The sequence below is a fragment of the Grus americana genome, chromosome 10 (genome assembly GCF_028858705.1).
Source record: "Grus americana isolate bGruAme1 chromosome 10, bGruAme1.mat, whole genome shotgun sequence".
Classification (NCBI taxonomy): domain Eukaryota; kingdom Metazoa; phylum Chordata; class Aves; order Gruiformes; family Gruidae; genus Grus; species Grus americana.
This window is the reverse complement of record NC_072861.1, coordinates 5,756,343-5,771,454: the sequence shown is the minus strand read 5'-3', so window position 1 is coordinate 5,771,454 and position 15,112 is coordinate 5,756,343. Positions and strand designations below refer to the sequence as shown.

General features: G+C 40.7%; 1 protein-coding gene across 6 annotated transcripts in view; it reads right to left on the bottom strand.

Annotated features, from left to right (window-relative positions):
• Positions 1-15,112, bottom strand: part of VPS13C (vacuolar protein sorting 13 homolog C) — a 100,664-nt gene that overhangs the window by 24,158 nt on the left and 61,394 nt on the right. For all 6 annotated transcript variants that reach the window (XM_054837112.1, XM_054837113.1, XM_054837114.1 and 3 more), the window contains 13 exons: positions 14,711-14,866; positions 11,070-11,334; positions 10,065-10,222; positions 9,439-9,560; positions 8,906-9,200; positions 7,160-7,549; positions 6,042-6,146; positions 5,308-5,472; positions 4,811-4,939; positions 3,115-3,248; positions 2,603-2,729; positions 943-1,178; positions 458-608 (listed from right to left, as the gene is read on the bottom strand). In XM_054837112.1, coding sequence (XP_054693087.1) covers positions 458-608; positions 943-1,178; positions 2,603-2,729; positions 3,115-3,248; positions 4,811-4,939; positions 5,308-5,472; positions 6,042-6,146; positions 7,160-7,549; positions 8,906-9,200; positions 9,439-9,560; positions 10,065-10,222; positions 11,070-11,334; positions 14,711-14,866 — 2,433 coding nt within the window. The remainder of the gene's footprint in view (positions 1-457; positions 609-942; positions 1,179-2,602; positions 2,730-3,114; positions 3,249-4,810; positions 4,940-5,307; positions 5,473-6,041; positions 6,147-7,159; positions 7,550-8,905; positions 9,201-9,438; positions 9,561-10,064; positions 10,223-11,069; positions 11,335-14,710; positions 14,867-15,112) is intronic.

Sequence of the window (15,112 nt, the reverse complement as noted above, 5' to 3'; positions counted from 1 at the left end):
GAAAGCAGACCTAACATACAGTTTAATTAGAGAAATAATAAAATGTTATGTTACTAGTAAACAGATTGGCAAGTAAAACCTGCATCGAGTCATCGGAACTGCAGCTTACTAAGAAGCTAAAACCAAGATTTCTGCAAAGAATTTAAGTTACAGCAATGAGAATATAGGTTCATAATTAACATGCAGATACCAAGCAATCTTTTCCACCACACAAAAGCAAAAGTCCTTGAGATTCTTACTTCATAATACAAGTCTGGAAAATACCTCAATACTGCCTCAATATTACCTCAATACAAAGATATTCTACAGTATAAAATGTGATGCTATTTCAAAATAGCTTGCTTTTTGTTTGTGTTTCTCTTAACAAAGCATCTATCCTTATTTAGCAAAACAGAAGTCTGTATTAACTGTTGTACGTGTTCTGCAATCATTTAAACCCTGAAACCTCAAAACATACCTCCGTACTGCTGTCAAGTTTATGCCAACCTGGAGCTTGGAAAGCACTCTTACACAGATACTTTTGATAGGATTGTTCCAACAGGTTTATTTGCTTTTGATTAAAGGGTTTCCATTTTTGCCTTGGTTTCATTTCCCAAACAACACCAGAACTGCAAGACAAATAACAAGGTTCACAATTTAAAAGTACCTAAACCTTTCTTATGCATGCAAACCACCTTAAAAGATACTATCCTAATTTTTCAGGCTCAAATAAACTATTCACTTTTTTTTTTAAATAGAAGCTAAGAAAGGAAGCAGTTAAATCCTATTTATTCAAATTGCACAATAGGAATAACGGCAGAACTTAATTTGACTTTAAAAGGTTTCATTTATATTAATCTCATTTGAAAGACATCCCCTTCAACTCAACTGTATTGCTAAAATTATAATATGCTGTCAAATTTTGATTATTCAAAGGAATATTTAGGCTTCCATGTGCGGTACCTAGTAATTCCTATATACGAAATTTCCTTTTTATTTTCATTGTTAACAAGAGAAAGGCCAAGACTATGGATTGACAAGTTGATTTCTTGATCAGGTTGCTCCAGCTCCTCTGCTTGTCGTGCTTTAGAAACTAATGCAACATCATCTGTGAAAAGTAGCACTCGTTGGCGTCCATCCAGGAAAGACACCCAGTGTATCTGAGTATTTGCATTGTAAGGGAATTGGCCACATTCATCCTGTATTGGAAAGAAAAAATGTATATAAGTATATTACAGGAGTAAATCCATGATGTCGCTGTATGTTTATAAGCAAGCAAGTTTACTGGCACACATACAAACCAGAACTCAGAATTTTTCTTGTTCAGTTTACTGCATCATATCAATTTGGTGGCACCTTGTATCCCAACACTGGAAAGAAGTTGGGGGTTGGGTTTTTTTTCTTCCCCCTTTTGAAAAGCAGGTGTTCCAGCAATATTTGTGGATGAGAAGAATATTGGAAATTATTAGGAAACAATGGCCTTCACAGCAAAGGAAAAGACTTAGAATCGTAGGTGATGGGGGAAGAAGGCATTAAATCATACACCACAAAACAGTAAAACCAGACAATCATTACGATCTCTGCTCTTCAAATGCAGATATTCCTTATTTAATTCGTGAGGCAAAACTGAGATAGTTAAAACCCTTCTCAAAAGCCCAACATAATCATGACTGTAACCATAATGATATACTAAGGAAATCAGTTACAAACTAAAAACATTTTTAAATGTAAAAAATTTGACCCAAGAAAGTGCTTATACATTAAAGCACACTGTAATTGGTTAACTGTCAGAGGTCAGCTGTGAGAAACTAAATCTATTCCCAGTGTAACTGAAACACAAACTTGCTTTCCTGTCCCTACTTTTAGCTGCTAATATTTTCAGTTTTCTTAACTCTGTGCCTAGTCAACAGAAAAACCAAGCCATCTCTGAAGAATTCGGAATTTAGTAAAAGGTGCAAGAGGGCTGCTGTTTAGACAGACGCATAGGACTTCATGTAGCATACATTCCAGTTAGGTGAGAAAAGCTTTCCTCCATCAGCGCATGCTTCCCCATTCTTTAACAAAATACTTGCCCAGTCTTATCCTAGATATACCTCTGCTTCTAGTTAGCTTCCCTCTTTCCCCCACGCATTTCCCATCTTGATCATTGCTGTCTTTCCCCCCCTTTACACATTTTTCTATTTTAATATTGCACGAGTTACAAACGTTGAAATAGCTCTTAGTGAGCAGCAACTCAGAATTTTCTGCTCCATGCAAGCATTTCCCATAGGAAGCGAGAGTCACAACAGTCAAGGGGTTTTCTCCACCTTTAGGGAGATACTTCAGCCAAACACAGCACTACTAGAAAATTGGTGAATTATCCATCCACTGTACTACTTAGATACATCCACAGCTCATCCACTTCATCCTTCTTCTTTCATACCCAAGACAGACATGGAGGTTGGAGTTTGTGTCCAATCCTCCAATTATATTCACTGAGACATCTAAAATCTTGCTACTTGAGATAGGTTCAACAGTCTCTCACAGGACAAGACAGATGCAAAGTTAGTGAAGCAGCAGATAATTTTATTCTTGTTATAGTCCTAGACTGCTCAACATTTACTTCTCCCCTTCCAAATTTTACCTTAAGTAGATCATGTTCACCAAAATTTTGGGAGTAGCCCCAAGTCAATTTTCTTGTTTTAGTTGGATCTGTCCATGCAAACAGGCATACCTCCTTTGGTTTCAACTCCATTTCCTCTTGTAATCCACTGCAGGTTAAAAGAAAAGGAGTAAAATTACAGCATTCACTGGTTAAGATCACTGACTGAAGTGGTGCAAGCAGATCATGGTGCTATATACTCCACCCCTGCAGCCTCCTGGGGTGAGGCACGAAGGGCCTAGGCTATCCACACCAAACAAGTCCAGCTGTAGCTAGGCTCTTGGCTAACTGAAATCTATACTACCACTTTATTCTCTCCACTTTCTCAAACCTTGACTGCTTAAAAGTACACAAAATACTTCGTTAAAACAATATGATAAAGAAAAGGGTTTTTTCTATTTCTCAAGGTACCACAATGGTAGAAGAGAACTACTTTCTTCACAAAAGATACTCCCTGGTTAAACCACCGATGGTGACTTATTTCTTTCACATACCTCTGTTTATATCTGAGAGAGTCCCATGAAGTATGGTTAACAATAAGAGCTGGAGCAGCTCCCTCATGGTAATCCGAGAAGCTTATAAGAGTAGAATGCTCAGAAACATTCACATCTACCAGTAAGCCCCCATTCTGGAAAGTTAACAGAAAATTCCATATTTGTTCTATACATAAATTCAAGTTAGACCAGACTAAATTCTTATTTTTAGGTCAGTCTTTCACCAGCCTCTTACAAATGAAAAAAGGAAATGTACTCTACGTTATCTAGTAACAGTAAGCTCAAACACATTGGTCATTGGCTTAAGACAGACATCAGTAGCATTCACAAACTATTTGTTGATTTAAACTTAATTGAAAAGTTATATTCAATTTATAACATTTTTAAGAATTACTTTATTTGGCTAAGTTCAGTAAAAAGTATAGGCAAGCATTCCCTCCACTTTCTGTTAAAAAACTTAACGTTATATTTAAAACTTGCAATTTCCTGCATACTCCTTAAAAATCTGAAAGGCTATTCTAAATAAACATACTAAAGTTTTTAAAGGTATGACAAATATAACAATAGCATAGTAACAAACTGATCGCTGAGCAGAAAAGTTCTGTTGATTAAACCTCTAAACAAATCATCGTTAAATCTTTCTTCTGATGGCTTTCAAGATCCTGCTTTCTTTGCAATATACTTCTGAAATACGTACAGCATAATTTTTCTCATTTGCTTATACAAAGGAGGTACTTTATGCTTTCCCTTTTGCATAATCTCTTCGCATAGCTTTCTCGAATGCTTGTCTAGCAAGAAAAATTGACGTTTTTGCTATGCTGTAAGGTCTGGAGGAGCGGTGGAAGGAGACACGTCTACCTTTGAAAAAGATAATCTTACAGATTCTCCAACTCACATCAGAGGGATGTGAGAAATTATGTTTAGCACTCTATACAGTAGTAGTAAAACCTCACTACATACAAGACCAGAAAGGATTCTCTTGCAAAGCTGAGCCATCCACTATCTTAGAACAGTTAAGAAAAAAACTCACTATTCTAATTAAGTGCATCAGCAGAACACCAGATCATTGACAATATCTTGTTCCAAAAACATTTTTTCAAGCTGCTTCCGCAAACTTGGAGAGCTAGATTATCCTCACAGTCACTTGTATTATTATGATAAGCGTTATCTCCAAAGACTTGTCTGAACATGCTACATTTATATACATATTCCCCAATGCTAGGCCAGGGTGAGCTCCAAAATAACTAAGATTCTACTAATTGAATCATAAATTATTTCAGCCATGAATTGCGTGTCTCCAACATGTATTAGCTTATCAAGAAAACAAAAGATACATCCTGTTTCAGGATAACTATTTAAACAAACTGAAGGCACCTAAGAAACACCCTTTGCAAAGGAACAAATGTTAAAGGTGTGGTATACCATTTTTAATTTAATAGCAATAGAGCTGTTCAGCTTCCTATAAGCTTGTCAGAACTAAATCAACTTGATAACTTCACACAGCTATGAAAACATTAGCAACATTGCAAACTTGGTTCACAACCTTTTTTATGCAACAGAACCAAAGTGCAATGCACCAACGCCTTAAGGCACAAGGTCTCAGTCTTGATGATCTTGGGGAGTCAAGCTTTACTAAGTTTAATATCATAAGGCTAAAATCGAGTATTAAGAACAGACCACACAAAGTCAGTCTTACCAATTCTTCCAGTCTCAACAGAGTACCATTATCCTGGGCTTTAAACAGGAATGGTTTGGATGAGTTTTCATAGCCAACTACTCTTACACAAAGTTCACCAGATGAGTTTTCAGGCCAAAATGGAAGACACTGTAAAACAAGAAATACACGTGACTTTAACAGTTCATATATGTTCAATATAGTAAGCCAGCAGTAAACCAAACAGTCTTAATGTGGCTAAAACTATTTCAAATGCCTTAGTTCCTACCCCAGTATCTACTGATGAACATCTCATCTACATTTAGTAAATTATCTAAACTGAAGGACTTGATTAATTTACCAACATTTGCAACCTGTGCTGTTCAAGTTGCCCTGAGATGTGAAGTATCCACATCATGCCATCACAAGTGACAGAGCTTCTGTAAGAGAACTGCTTATTCCTTAAGTGACAGTTAGAGACCAGCTGCTTGTCTACAATAGATAACATCCAAAGGGAAAAAAAAACACTGAAACATTACCTCTGAAGTCGAGATATAATTCCATTTATTAGTTGGAAAAGAGCCATTAGGACCAATTTCTCCAACTTCAAGTTCCAGAGAAGATTTGTTTGCTATTGTGTAGAATGGAGTGAAGGTAACTATCCTGGTAAGGTTAAAACTGCTCATTTTGATGCTAACTCCGACCTGTTGAACAAAGACAATTTGAGCAAACAATCAACAACAAGCTTAAGACCAAAGTCAGGATGGAAGAAAAGAAAAGCCAACATTACTGTAATTACAAAGGCTACCACACAACACTCCTGTTCAAAACACCTATAATAAAAGAACCAAACAGCACGCAGTAAAATCAGCGAACTATGCAACATAATTAACATGATGGCAAAGAGACAGTTTTAGCCGTAGCATTTTGTAGCTGTAGCACTTGTGGGGAAAATCCAACAGGAATCCCTCTACAGTAAATCAAGACAACCTAAAATGATGGTATCATCAGAGATCAGTTAAAGAGTATACGGAAACACAACTCCCCACATATCTGCGTAATATTACAAAGTATATTTGTGATTCTGCTTAGTTGTGGAAATGTAGTCTTAGACAAGGCTGTTGAGTGAAGATCTAAACGTTTGCAAACAATTACGCATTTTGAATGTGAACTCTTATCTCCACGATGCAAGTTCACCATTGTATTTTCAAACAGCCTAGTACTACACGTTTGTTATAGAAACCACATGTTTATGAATTACCTAAAATCTTACCAGGTAGTCCATGTTATTAGCTGAACACCTGACACATCCATAGCTTCCTACGGTATCAAGGGAAAAGCTACTGGACCAAGTGCTAGTTGAAATACATAACTGGATCTACACACAAAAGAGAACAACATGAAAAGTACTTCAATAAAATTATTTTAACTTCATAGTTCATGCATTATGGAGTGCTATTATATCACATGTAGCAGCATAAAGACGACACCTAAGTGCTTTTAAAATCTTCTATAAGTTAAAATAAGCTTATGCCTGTAGTATCACCATTCATATTCTGATTTATTAGTCTGCACCTGAGCTCTGGGAAAGATGTTACAGTAAAAGGCAGCAAAATAGAGAAGTCCTCACTGACTTTTAGGTTCATGACAGCACACACATAGATGGGAAAAAAGCTACAATTTTGTGGCACTTCACAAACATGATGAGGGGGGGAGGAAATAAAAGAACACCTTGTCAAAACTTTTTCTTCAACCATTCCTTCAAGTATTGTTGGGTGAAAAAAGATATTTAAAAGGAAAGAAGGGCCACTTCAGAAAAAAATCCTCTACTACAGTACTCTTCACGCAAATATCACATCAAAACAAAAGAGATATGTTTAACATAGGACAGAATATTTACACAGTGCATTTTAAATGTCAAAGTACGTAGCTGAGTAAAACACAGGACTGTGAGTCCTCTTTATTCAGTGGAAGATACCTCCACAGGAAGATTCAGACGAGCCTTCCTTTTGACTATAAAGGGAATCCACACTTTAAATTTTCTTATCTACATTAAATTCCTTTCTCCAAGGGAACAGTTTTCTGCGAGAGTACCCATTAAGTTTTCAGGACCTAACCGCTCTATACCATCTGCCAGCTTCTGGCCAGGATGAAAACCAATGAGATGCAGTGCAAGATCTGGAAAAAGTTGCAAAAGACTTTTTGTCTACCTGCCTTCCCCATTTTACTTAGTCCAAAAAGTATAATTAACAAGAAGAAAGCAGGAGCCAAATGAAAGCCTATAGGTTTAAATACTACCAAAAAAATCCTTAGACAAAATATGTGTGTGTGTGTTTTTCCCTTCAGAGCAGGATTTTAAAACACCACAACCACTGCCTAAAATAAGCATACCTTATTTTTACTAAAAATATTTTTCTTTTTAAAGGAGAACAAAACAATATCTCTGTAGTCTGCTGGATGCTTCACATGAGTGTCTTCAGCTCGATACTGGAGAATACGGGAAGTCTTGTTGATTATCCAATAAGGACTGAACACAGATAAGATCATACGGCTTCCAACTCGCCTAGTATGTATATAAATATCCACTGTCATCACTGTCGCAGAATGGGATGTGAAACACACAGAAAAAAATTCAGGCATTCCATCACAAATCTTAAGATGCCCATTCCAGTCTTTGCCTTGATATTTCATCAACACAAGCTCCATTATTTCTCCATTGATTCTTGAATGAAAAACATCTGCGGCACTCCCTTCCATCAATTCATGGGCTTCTGCTGTTCCCTGTGGCAAAATTAAAAGGGGAAAATTAAGTATTTAGTATATAAATTTAGGTATTCAAAAAAACAGCATTTTGTTCTTCTCTTGCAGGATGCACGTTTCAGATGTCTCAGTACCACGTGTCCCAATCTCCAAGCACTTTTCATTTGAGCCCGACTCTATGCATAATTTAAGATCTCTTGCAGGACAGTAAAGACTACTTAATTCTGGATTTCAGAAAGGCAAACTACTTCCAACGTATCTCCTGTCTCTGTTCCTTCCCTCCTCCATTATTCCCAGTGAATTTTGGCAATGAGTTCTTTTTCGTATACTTACAATACTGGGTGCAACACTGAATTGGACTGTGCTGCAGATGTGCAGCCAGGACTTTTCACATTAAAGAACATCCAAGGCAGAAAGCCGGCAGCTGTGCCATACTTTTTGGAGCACAGCTTTCCTCTGGCACTAGCATCCCACAACAGCAACTTTCCTAATTTTACTGAGAAACCGTATATTTTACTGTACTGAACAGTGGCCAGGCTTGATTAGTCAAGGGATGTGAAGACAACAAGCACATAACCATCTACAGGTACACTGACTTCAGAAATAGATTCAAATTACTAGTTTCTAGCTACTCAATCAAGGCAATGGCACTCTGTTCTACGTTCTGTGACTCTGCATACTGACGTACAGTGAAGTTAAGGAAAACTGTAAATAGTGCCATTAGGATATTGGACAGAAGTGAAAGAAAGATCTAAATGAATGCCACAGGCTAGTTATACGAGTAAGACAAAACAAAACAAACTAGGACGATAAATTCTAAATCCTCAAACCTTTTCTATTTACCAAAATCAGTCAGCTTTCATGAAGAAATACTAGATACTGAAAATACTGAAAGGAGAGGGGGAAAAAAGTCTGCGCAGCAGCCCACGAAGCAATCTTTCAGTTTGTGCAAGGGAGACCTCACAATAGCCCTCAGTAAAGAATCAGTGTCAGAATGGAGAGGGGTTATGCTTTCTACATAGAAGAAAAGCTCCAGAAATTTCAGATGCTTTTTCTTACGCTTGTCCCTGTGAAACAAAAGATATCTAGCAAAACACAAACAGGATCTCAGAAGAATGTAAAAGAGAAAGACCAGTCCAGTACAGGATATGAAATTTAAGGAGCAAGGGAGAACTGGCCAGGTATACCAAAATTAAAAACAATTAGTCTCCAAAATTCCCTGAATCAATCCATCAGCTGACTCACTCATTTTCACTAGAAAATACAGAAGACAACATTCAGTATCTTCCACTCTACATTCACCTCCAATTCTAGGGAAATATAGTCTTACTTAAAATCAAGTAAAACATGTACAAATAAAACCATAAAATAACTTACCTCAAGTAAATATCTCAAGGAGTATGGTAAAAGATTCCTCACAGTCAGTGTAGGGTAAAGGTGGATAATGTAGGCAGGATCCCACTCCTCTCCATAGGTAGAAATAAAATTCAGTTCATCAGGTACAGCTGTTGAGCTGATTATTAGAGGCAAGAAATTTGTCTCGATGGCTGGGCACTGTAACAAGCATTTTACTTCATTGCTTCTATGTAGCTCTTCCCTCCAGGCAATATAAGTCGTGGACTCTTTAAACTGACCCTCTAACATTCCTGTTGGTCGAATGTATAGATGACACCTACACGAAGAACACAAGTAACGGTACACAATAACTTTCCATTGACAGCTGACTTGACCCATTTTAAAGTAATTGCTAACATTCTGAAGGGCTTTTGCAGCATACTAATTACCTACTAAAGGTAGCACTTTTGGTTTTTAGCCCAGACAGAAAGAGTTTCAAGTGCATTATTTAAACTTCCACACTAATGCTTATTTGTGCACCAGTCTCACAAAGATACAGAACAAAAAAAGTGTACCTGTATGAATGTAAAGGAACGTGAAATTCCTCTTCTGGCTTGGATATGCCAATTGGCTCCAGTGACTTGGAGTCTCTAGCCAGTTTATAGATTATAAACGGGATTGAGAAATGGTTCTTTATCTAGGATCAAAATGCATACTTTGCATTACATTTCTACAAATTTCTAAAGGAAAAAGTATGAATAGCAACAAGGAAAAACAACATTAGTAGATTTAAACAAATTCCTCTGGATAACAGACTTCTATACATCTTAGTAAGAAACAAAATTCTGAAGGAGAATAATATGCAAGCATATGAGAAAACTATGCTACTCTAAGTTCCATGAAGTGAAAAACATGCTTAAAATGGTAAGTCACATTAAAAGTATATATTCCAACCTCAACACTGAGGATATTAGAAAGCCAAAAGTAAAACCCAGATTTTTCATTTATCTGGAAAACACACACATACAGAATACAGATCAATATTCATGTAATAAATAGAGTAAAATACTTAGTAATTTGCCTTTAAGTAACTTTTTGGAAAAGTATGATCTCAAAAAAATGCATTAAGGAAGAAAAGCAAAGTCACTCAGAGAGGAGCACTGCTTTCAGGCTTTTGGTTTGTTCAGTTGGATTGTTTTACCTGCAGAGGAGATCGTACAGTAATAACCTTATTTCCTTCTGTTGCATCTATCTGTACAATGATTGAGTCTGAACGATCAACAAGGTTTCTTATGTTGTACAGTCGTCGACCTGCTTTGGCTACAGGAATGGTTACTGCTTCTTTATATCCTTGAAGTTCTAATCCATAAAAATATACAAAGTCTTAATTAGGCAAAACAAATCACATGGCTATTTTCTCTTTGAACAATACTTTAGCTTCTCTAAACTCAGCAACAACCACGATCAAAGCACTCTATGGCAAAAGCACTTTGAAATGGTATTTGAGCACCACTGAAAGAAAACTTTAAGGTGAGAATACTCTCGAAGACCATAACTTTAGATCATGATTTATACATAGCATGATAAATACACCAAACAGTACACCAATATAGTTGTTGGCTGAGTTCACAAAATGCAACACAGAACACAATCTTTGTATCATGGCCAAGTACTTTCATATTGGATGGGATGGAAAGGAAAAAAACCCCAGAAGATTATGTATTAGTAGTTATTATATCCTGTTCTCCTGGGAGTATCTTCTGGCAAAGCTAAAAACACAGAAAAATCATAACTGTTCTCAGGTAACTGGTTAACTACAGAAAGCTGAAGGGTAGTAGGGATATGAGAAATGAAGATCCTGTTTAACAGGAGTTGGAACCCACAGGCCTATGTCCCAGAGGTCTGTAAGATGGTCTGTCAGTGACTCCACTAGACTGTCTTCCATTTTTTCCAAAGGGGGAGAAAAAAAAAAAAAGAATATTGTACTTTTCACTCTCTGGAAAACTGGAAAGAAGGAATTTTACGTCTTTTTAAGAAGTCCAGCAGAGGGTTTAATTTTTTTTTTTAATTGCCATCCATATTCAGAAGTAGTTTCAGCACAATGTAGTTCACTTGAATTTTGATCACATTGAATTTAACCATGTTGACTCTGCCATTTTCCCCATTCTCAACATGTCATGACACACAGTATTCCCCAGTGTAATACCTAAATTTAAAGAGAAGACGGAGCTTTCTTGTCGGTACAACGCAGACAACTTTCCTCGTTGGGGCGCTTCAAAAACAGAGTGTTCCAGTTCCATGTTCTGACCAATTTCTACGTTGTTCATGTTTTCTTTTTCAACTGAACCAACTATCCGAAAGTTGGAGCTAGGAAGCACTTTGAGAGGAACACCTAGGGCATTTTTCACTATGAAAGGTGCTGTCTCTTTAAAGGAATAGTCAAACGTGGATGCAGTCCCTTCTGAAAATGCCTGTAATTAACAACATAAGTCATACACAAATAGCCACAATAACATTATATATAAAGGCTTTAAAAGACAGTTCCCATCAACTACCATTTTAAAGAAATAAAGAAAAAAAAATAGCTATACCTATGCTTTGTACAGTACTATTTCAGGGAAGCAGTATTTCAGGAAGTAAAGGTTACTTGCAGAAAATTTTGTTATTATTCTGTGATTTGCAGCAAATGTTGATACTACAATAATCATTCATGCTCCTCATAGGGAATTTTTTTTACAGTTGTTGGGTTGTTAGAGAAAAATCCCAAGTACATTCACCATGTACATACTTCGTATTCAACTACAACTTAACGCTTACAAACATTTGTTTCATTACATAAAAACCATGGTAACAGACTGCCAATATAGACTTACAGTATAAGCAAGTACTAACTCAGAGAATATTGCTCATTTAGAATTAAAAAATAAATAGGCATAAGTTACATTCTGTAAAAATAACTAGATTTTGTAACCAAAATTTCCTTCCCCCATAAAAAAGGGGGGAAAGAGCCTAGGACATTCATAAGCATACCTACTATCACAAGAAAAACAGGGAAAAGATGTTTTTAACACACTGGACATTCTACTTCCACAGTTTGAAGGCCAACCGTAAAATGCATACTTTTCTTAGTATTCCATTAAGGAGGAAAGATGGAAGGGAAGTAAATTTCCCTTTTAGTGTTTCAGAAAAAGGATTGTAGGAAATAGTTGTTTTTCTTGCAGGGTTTTATTTGGATTCAGCCTGCTTGTAGGACTGTTCCTTAAGTCCTGCATAAACACATTTGTTCTTCTAACACAGAAACTGCTTCTTTCAAAAGCTAGCACCACACTTTTGTTAACCCCAAAGGACTAATCAGAGTAAAACTCCTCAGTCCTGCTAGATAACATTTGTCGAGGCTGCAGAACAGTCATCGGCTTGTGACTGGCAGGACAGAAAGTTCAAGGGGAAAAAGGGGAGAAAAGGGGGGGGGGAGAGAAAAGGGGGGGGGGAGAGAAAAGGGGGGGGGGGAGAGAAAAGGGGGGGGGGGAGAGAAAAGGGGGGGGGGAGAGAAAAGGGGGGGGGGGAGAGAAAAGGGGGGGGGGGAGAGAAAAGGGGGGGGGGGAGAGAAAAGGGGGGGGGGAGAGAAAAGGGGGGGGGGAGAGAAAAGGGGGGGGGGAGAGAAAAGGGGGGGGGGGGGGGGGAAGAGAAAAGGGGGGGGGGAAAAAGGGGGGGGGGAGAGAAAAGGGGGGGGGAGAGAAAAGGGGGGGGGGAGAGAAAAGGGGGGGGGAGAGAAAAGGGGGGGGGAGAGAAAAGGGGGGGGGGAGAGAAAAGGGGGGGGGAGAGAAAAGGGGGGGGGGAAGAGAAAAGGGGGGGGGGGAGAGAAAAGGGGGGGGGGGAGAGAAAAGGGGGGGGGGAGAGAAAAGGGGGGGGGGGGAGAGAAAAGGGGGGGGGGAGAGAAAAGGGGGGGGGGGAGAGAAAAGGGGGGGGGAGAGAAAAGGGGGGGGGAGAGAAAAGGGGGGGGAGAGAAAAGGGGGGGGGAGAGAAAAGGGGGGGGGAGAGAAAAGGGGGGGGGGAGAAAAGGGGGGGGGGGAGAAAAGGGGGGGGGGGAGAAAAGGGGGGGGGGAGAAAGGGGGGGGGGGAGAGAAAAGGGGGGGGGGGAGAGAAAAGGGGGGGGGGGAGAGAAAAGGGGGGGGGGAGAGAAAAGGGGGGGGGAGAGAAAAGGGGGGGGGGGAGAGAAAAGGGGGGGGGGGAAGAGAAAAGGGGGGGGGGGGAAAGGGGGGGGGGAGAGAAAAGGGGGGGGGGGAAGAGAAAAGGGGGGGGGAAGAGAAAAGGGGGGGGGAAGAGAAAAGGGGGGGGGAAGATAAAAGGGGGGGGAAGAGAAAAGGGGGGGGAATATAAAAGGGGGGGGGAAGATAAAAGGGGGTGGGAGAGAAAAGGGGGGGGGGTGAGAGAAAAGGGGGGGGGGAGAGAAAAGGGGGGGGGGAGAGAAAAGGGGGGGGGAGAGAAAAGGGGGGGGGAAGAGAAAAGGGGGGGGGAAGAGAAAAGGGGGGGGGGAAGAGAAAAGGGGGGGGAAGAGAAAAGGGGGGGGGAAGAGAAAAGGGGGGGGGAAGAGAAAAGGGGGGGGAAGAGAAAAGGGGGGGGAAGAGAAAAGGGGGGGGAAGAGAAAAGGGGGGGGAAGAGAAAAGGGGGGGGAAGAGAAAAGGGGGGGGGAAGAGAAAAGGGGGGGGAAGAGAAAAGGGGGGGGAAGAGAAAAGGGGGGGGGAAGAGAAAAGGGGGGGGAAGAGAAAAGGGGGGGGAAGAGAAAAGGGGGGGGAAGAGAAAAGGGGGGGGAAGAGAAAAGGGGGGGGAAGAGAAAAGGGGGGGGAAGAGAAAAGGGGGGGGAAGAGAAAAGGGGGGGGAAGAGAAAAGGGGGGGGAAGAGAAAAGGGGGGGGAAGAGAAAAGGGGGGGGAAGAGAAAAGGGGGGGGAAGAGAAAAGGGGGGGGAAGAGAAAAGGGGGGGGAAGAGAAAAGGGGGGGGAAGAGAAAAGGGGGGGGAAGAGAAAAGGGGGGGGAAGAGAAAAGGGGGGGGAAGAGAAAAGGGGGGGGAAGAGAAAAGGGGGGGGAAGAGAAAAGGGGGGGGAAGAGAAAAGGGGGGGGAAGAGAAAAGGGGGGGGGAAGAGAAAAGGGGGGGGAAGAGAAAAGGGGGGGGGAAGAGAAAAGGGGGGGGGAAGAGAAAAGGGGGGGGGAAGTGAAAAGGGGGGGGGAAGAGAAAAGGGGGGGGGAAGAGAAAAGGGGGGGGGAAGAGAAAAGGGGGGGGAAGAGAAAAGGGGGGGGGAAGAGAAAAGGGGGGGGAAGAGAAAAGGGGGGGGGAAGAGAAAAGGGGGGGGAAGAGAAAAGGGGGGGGAAGAGAAAAGGGGGGGGAAGAGAAAAGGGGGGGGAAGAGAAAAGGGGGGGGAAGAGAAAAGGGGGGGGAAGAGAAAAGGGGGGGGAAGAGAAAAGGGGGGGGGACGAGAAAAGGGGGGGGGAAGAGAAAAGGGGGGGGGAAGAGAAAAGGGGGGGGAAGAGAAAAGGGGGGGGAAGAGAAAAGGGGGGGGGAAGAGAAAAGGGGGGGGAAGAGAAAAGGTGGAAATAGAAAAGGGGGGAAAGAGAAAAGGGGTTAAACAGAAATGGGGGGAAAGAGAAAAGGGGGGGGGGAAGAGAAAAGGGGGGGGGGAAGAGAAAAGGGGGGGGGGGAGAGAAAAGGGGGGGGGGGGAGAGAAAAGGGGGGGGGGGGGGAGAGAAAGGGAGGGGGGGGGCCGGGGGGAAACGGAAAGAACCTCACACCACCCAAACCCGCCCAAATTTCCCACAGAACCACATAATGCAGCACCTTCTGCCTGCTAGGACTACCTTGGCTAAATTACTGAAAACAGCAAGACAACATTTCGATATTGTTATATTCATTGTATCCTTCGAAGAGATGTTAACTGCAGTTTGTGGCTCAGGAAGAACAATGAAATCATCCCCAGGCATCAAACTTCTCTCTTGGACAGGGTTAGTCTTCATCTAAAATGAAAATTTCATTAGGCAATTATAAACACATAGATTACTTGCTCCTATGTTAAAACAGGAAAAAACTTGACCTACACTTGATAATTTCACCAAGCAAAGGAAAACCTACTTTACCTTGTAAATCTCGGACACCTTACACAAGCACAGAAATTTTATACCAACATTGAAGGCAAGCAAGTTATTTTCTTTCCTCTCTGTAGGTGTGGTTACATGCTACATTTTGCTTGTGCACTGGACAAC